The sequence below is a fragment of the Dioscorea cayenensis genome, chromosome 10 (genome assembly GCF_009730915.1).
Source record: "Dioscorea cayenensis subsp. rotundata cultivar TDr96_F1 chromosome 10, TDr96_F1_v2_PseudoChromosome.rev07_lg8_w22 25.fasta, whole genome shotgun sequence".
Lineage (NCBI taxonomy): Eukaryota > Viridiplantae > Streptophyta > Magnoliopsida > Dioscoreales > Dioscoreaceae > Dioscorea > Dioscorea cayenensis.
The window spans coordinates 20,763,401-20,768,626 of record NC_052480.1 but is presented as its reverse complement, the minus strand read 5'-3'; the positions used below and the strand labels follow the sequence as shown (position 1 = coordinate 20,768,626).

Sequence of the window (5,226 nt, the reverse complement as noted above, 5' to 3'; positions counted from 1 at the left end):
AAGGTTAAGACTTACGTAAATCTTAAACCAGTTAGCAAATTCATTTTCCAATTTACCATCAACTTGTGCATCAGTTATATTAGGTGTATTTCCCACCACCTCTTCCACAAATATCCTTCAAAGGCGAAACCATTTGTGTTAAAAAAAGAAACTAAAAGTTTTCTTTTTAATTAAATTGAAGTAGAGAAGCATACTTCACATATTGCTGAACCTCATCACAATTTAGTAAGACATAAGTTTGAGCTTGATGGTATTCTTTATCAGTCAAACGCCTTGATTTTGCTTGCCCATATGGTCGACCAGGAAAACTGAATATTGATAAAAGACCTTCAGATGTTTCAACCTCTCCTCCATCATCATTTCGAGGTACTTTTCTTAACTTTGTGTTCATATGAGGCTCAAAGTAATATGAACAAAAAGTTGATGCTTCTTCAACTAAGTACGCATTACAAATTGAACCTTCAACCTTGGCTTTTTAGTTACTTTCTTCTTTAAATGACGCAAGAACCTAAATTATAAATAAGAATAGTTATATCAAATTAAAAAAAAAATAGACATTATACAAAATCATATAGGCTGAATTTATATTAAAGTTTAACTCTCAAATGGGTACATCCAACAATATTGCATTGGCCCTACTATCTTTGCTTCATATGGTAAATGAATTGGAAGATGTTCCATTGAGTCAAAGAAATCCGGAGGGAATATACGCTCCAACTTGCACAATATTACAGGAATTTCTTCAATAAGCCTATTCATGTCTTCCACTCTAATCGTCGAACAAGTAAGATCTTTGAAAAATAAGCTTAGCTCTGTCAAAGCTTTCCATACCAACAATGGTAATAATTCACGAAAGGCTATAGGGATTAACCTTTGCATGACTACATGGAAATCATGGCTTTCATTTCATACATTTTATACTTGCACATATCAACACACCTTGCCATATTTGAAACATACCCATCCGGAAACCGAAGTTGACTTACCCATTCACAAACAACTTTTTTTTCTTCCTTACTTAAGCTATAGCAAGCTTTTGGATATTTCCCGGTCACTTCATTTTTCTCCAATTCTTTACGCTTGCAATATATTTTCACATCCTCTCTTGCTTTTGGATTATCTTTGGTTTTGCCTTCCACATCCATCACAGTGTCAAACACATTTTCAAAAACATTTTTTTCAATATGCATGACATCAAGATTATGACGGATGAGATTAGTACTCCAATAAGGTAAATCCCAAAATATGCTACGCTTGTGCCATCCACTTGACTTACAAATAGGAGCATTCCACTGTTCAGCACCAACTTCTATTATTTTCTTCAACTTTAAGTTTTTGATTTGTTTCAAAATTTGATGCCCAGAAAAAATAGATGGAGGTGGTGACTCTTCAATTTTGTTCTTTAGGAAATCATTTTTGTTTCTTTTGAAAGGATGATATGTAGGTAGGAATTGCCGATGACAATCAAACCATGAAACTTTACCACCATTAACAAGGCTAAAAGACTTTGATTTATCCATACAATATGGACAAGCTTTTTTGCTTGTTGCACTCCATCCTGATAGCATTACAAAAGCTGGGAAGTCACTAATGGTCCACATGAGTGCAGCTCTCATATGAAAATTTTGTTTCTTGGACACATCATATGTCTGTACTCCAATATTTCACAAATGTTTTAACTCTGCAATTAATGGTTACAAGTACACATCTAACTTCTGCTTTGGATTTTTGGGGCAAGGTACAATAACAGTTAAAAACATATAAGGGTCCTTTATACACATCCACGGCGGCAAATTGTATGGTGTGATAATAACAGGGCAACAAGAATATTGCTTGCCTGATTGTCCAAATGGTTGAAACCCATCTGTAGACAACCCAAGTCTTACATTTCAAGCCTCTGATGCAAAAAGAGGATGTGTGAGATCAAATTGTTTCCATGCTTCAGCCTCAGAAGGATGTCAAATCATGCCATCTTTTTTATCATGCTCTTTGTGCCACCTCATATCCTTCGCCGTTATCTTTGAAACATACAATTTTTGTAGCCTAGGTGTCAGAGGAAAATAATACATCTTTTGATTCGGTGAATAATCTTTGTGATTCCCTATGCTTCTCTTCCCACTTTTATATCGAGGATAGTCACAAACCTTGCAACTTCTTCTGCCACTATCCTCACCCCAATATAACATACATCCATTTTTGCAACAATGGATTTTCTCGCATAGAAGACCCAAGCCAGCAACAAACTTCTTTGTATTATAGAAGTTATCAACCAACTTATTATTAGTTGGTAATGCCTCTTTCATAAATTGCAATACAGTATCATAACACCTCTCTGACATTTGAAACTCAGATTTTATTGTTAATAATCTTGCAACGGCGGATAATTGAGTGTGCGATTCACATCCAGGCCATAAAGGTTCTTTTGCTGTATCAAGCATGTCATACAATTTTTGAGTTGTAGGGTTTGGCATTTCCTCTTCATTTGCATCATAATATGGATCAAAGTTAGGACCAATTGCATCAATAATCATGTCCCTGTATGAACTTGATCCTTCCACATCTTGCGGTCTCAAAGAGTTACACTGAGTTTCACTATAATTTGCATATACCAAAGGCTCCCCATGACATACCCACTGACGATAATCTTGAGTAAATCTATTCCTCAGAAGGTGCAACTTCACATTATCAACCACTTCATACCTTCGATTTTGACACTTACAACATGGGCATCTTATTTCATCACCATCCATAAATCTCGGTTGGTCACAAGCATATTGGATGAATGACTCTACCCCAACCACAAATTCAGGGTTAATGAATCTATGTCCATGTGTAAGTCTATTATACATCCACTTCCGATCAGTTCCCATTTATATTCTGACAACATAGAACAATATGATTTTTATAACTAACACATGTTTATAGATTAAAAATTTATTCAAAACACATACATTATATATGCTCACATGAATACTATTAAAAAAAATATATATTTTCAGAATTAAATAAAATTGCAAATTCAAAATAAGCCTACAAATAAATTAGGATAGATTAGGTGAACATGACAAACTTTATGGTTGACAAATATAAACAAACCTTAAAGTTTTTTTTGTTACATTTGACATAATTTCTCCGGCATAGTGCACCTACTCTATGGTTGACAAACATGTTAAAAATGCTGCTTTTGATAATTCAGTCAAATTCTCAAGATTGATAAAGTAATTGACTATTCATCCAGTTCATGCATATGCTAGAATGACTATATATTTGAACATGTTCTCCTCATGGAATGATTTAATACATTGTTCCTTTATTCTTAATTCATGCATATTTCTATATCATGCATAACACGTGATCATTTTCTTTGTTTGTGTGAACACATTGCTATATACATACAAAACTTTCACCATATATATATATATATATATATAAATGGGATAGAAGACCTAGATGATTTGACCTCTTGGACGTGTACACTCACGAATTGAGTTTGCAGCAGAGGAATGACCATAGATTTCGCCGGCCAGTCAGTAGCCTGGAATGGATTGCCCGGTTCCAAATATAAACAGCTACTTAAATCCCTAGAAAGCTTAATAGTGGTCAGCCCTTAAACCGAGAAATACCATCAAACAATAAAAATAGCTACTTATAAACAAAGTCTAATAACAAGGACCAAATGTAAACATTTGAAAGTAACAAGTCTATCCATAATAACAAGCAACATTTATGCTACAGTTTTCAATTATTTTATAGCCAAAATATCCTCTACTATTTTGCCTTTAGCTAGCATATTAAAAAAAAAATCTCAACTTTTAATTATTCATAATGAAAAACAGTAAATATTTCACTCAACATGAGCATCTAGGAAGTATTAATGCATGAGATATCCTGCAATATATATATTGTGGTTAATTTTTATTATTGTTGATGTGACTTGATGGAGAATAGTCAAGTGATAAATTCCAGTGCAAATAGAATAAATATTGATGAAATCACTAAAAGGTTTCATATTGTTTTCTTGGCACAAATCAAACATATAGTTTCTTCTGTTTCTCATTGATAATTTTTGCTCGAATTAAGTGATTATACGAGTCATACGAGAACATAATATATATATCTATATATTGAAAAATGCATGCTAATTAACTAGTCTTTGATTAAGGTCTTATGAGGATGATAATGTGAAGATTATTGGTTAATAAGTATGCACAATTAGGGAGGGAATCATCGACAATTCGCACTATTTGAAATTCAATAAGAAAAAGCATTTTGAAATCATCTTTAAGAATTGTCGGAATGATCTTTTTATATAGTTCATGTCATGAGAATTAGTTTTATAACTAATCATAATAATTATGAAAAAAAAACAGGAGAATAAAATGAAGAAATTACCGATCTTTTTATATATTATTATTAATTATATATATATATATATATACTTATTAGGAAAAAGATCTCCAATTATGGTTTATTAGGGAATGAATTCACAAAATAAATGACCGGAAACAAGAGGAGAAAACAACATAGATGCACCCATAATTATGTAGATGCAACACTAATAAATAAAACTCATATGAAGATCTTCGAAATGCCGAGAAAAATGAGCTAATATTGTGTGAATTTTTTTGTTCAGAAAAACATAAAATAATTACATTAATATTTTCGAACATTGCGTCTAAAAAGTAAAAAGCAGATGAAAAGTGTTATCATAGACTGCATGCTTTCCCATGTAATGTAGGTGTTCTTCTAACTCTGCCATGTGGATTTGGTAGATGATGACATGAGGTGAGACTTTTTGTGAACATTTTAATGCAAGAATGTTGATGCACTCCATCAACAAACCATACAAAATTCTCAAGAATCTTTCAAATACATATATATATATATATATATTCATTTGCAGATAAGCTTCTAAGAATTCCTTCTTCTGCCTTAAACAATTGTATTAAAATAAGATGGATAAGACATCAATGATTCAAACTGAGGGAATAATGTAACTAGTTTGATAAACTAAATAGAAATCATACACTGTGTACAAACAACATCATACACTGTGCAAAAACTATTATTAATAATTGAAATATATATATATATATATATATAGTTGTCTTCTTGTGATCTTGTGACGACACCAATGGCTGATGATTAATTTTGTCTAGCTAGAGCTATACAAACATACCTATATAAATGGTCTTTATGTATAATTGGTCTAACAGTATATAGATG

The 5,226-nt window shown here is 32.2% G+C and overlaps 1 protein-coding gene across 1 annotated transcript; it reads right to left on the bottom strand.

Annotated features, from left to right (window-relative positions):
- Window positions 1-1,958: 1,958 nt before the first annotated feature.
- On the bottom strand, window positions 1,959-2,870 carry LOC120270354. Its single transcript, XM_039277355.1, has one exon. It carries the CDS (start codon window positions 2,868-2,870, stop codon window positions 1,959-1,961), a length of 912 nt encoding a protein of 303 aa, XP_039133289.1.
- Between the last annotated feature and the right edge of the window lie 2,356 nt (window positions 2,871-5,226).

Excerpts from the sequence above, each read along its gene's own strand:
- LOC120270354 (XM_039277355.1), bottom strand. The coding sequence starts at position 2,870 with ATGGGAACTGATCGGAAGTGGATGTATAATAGACTTACACATGGACAT.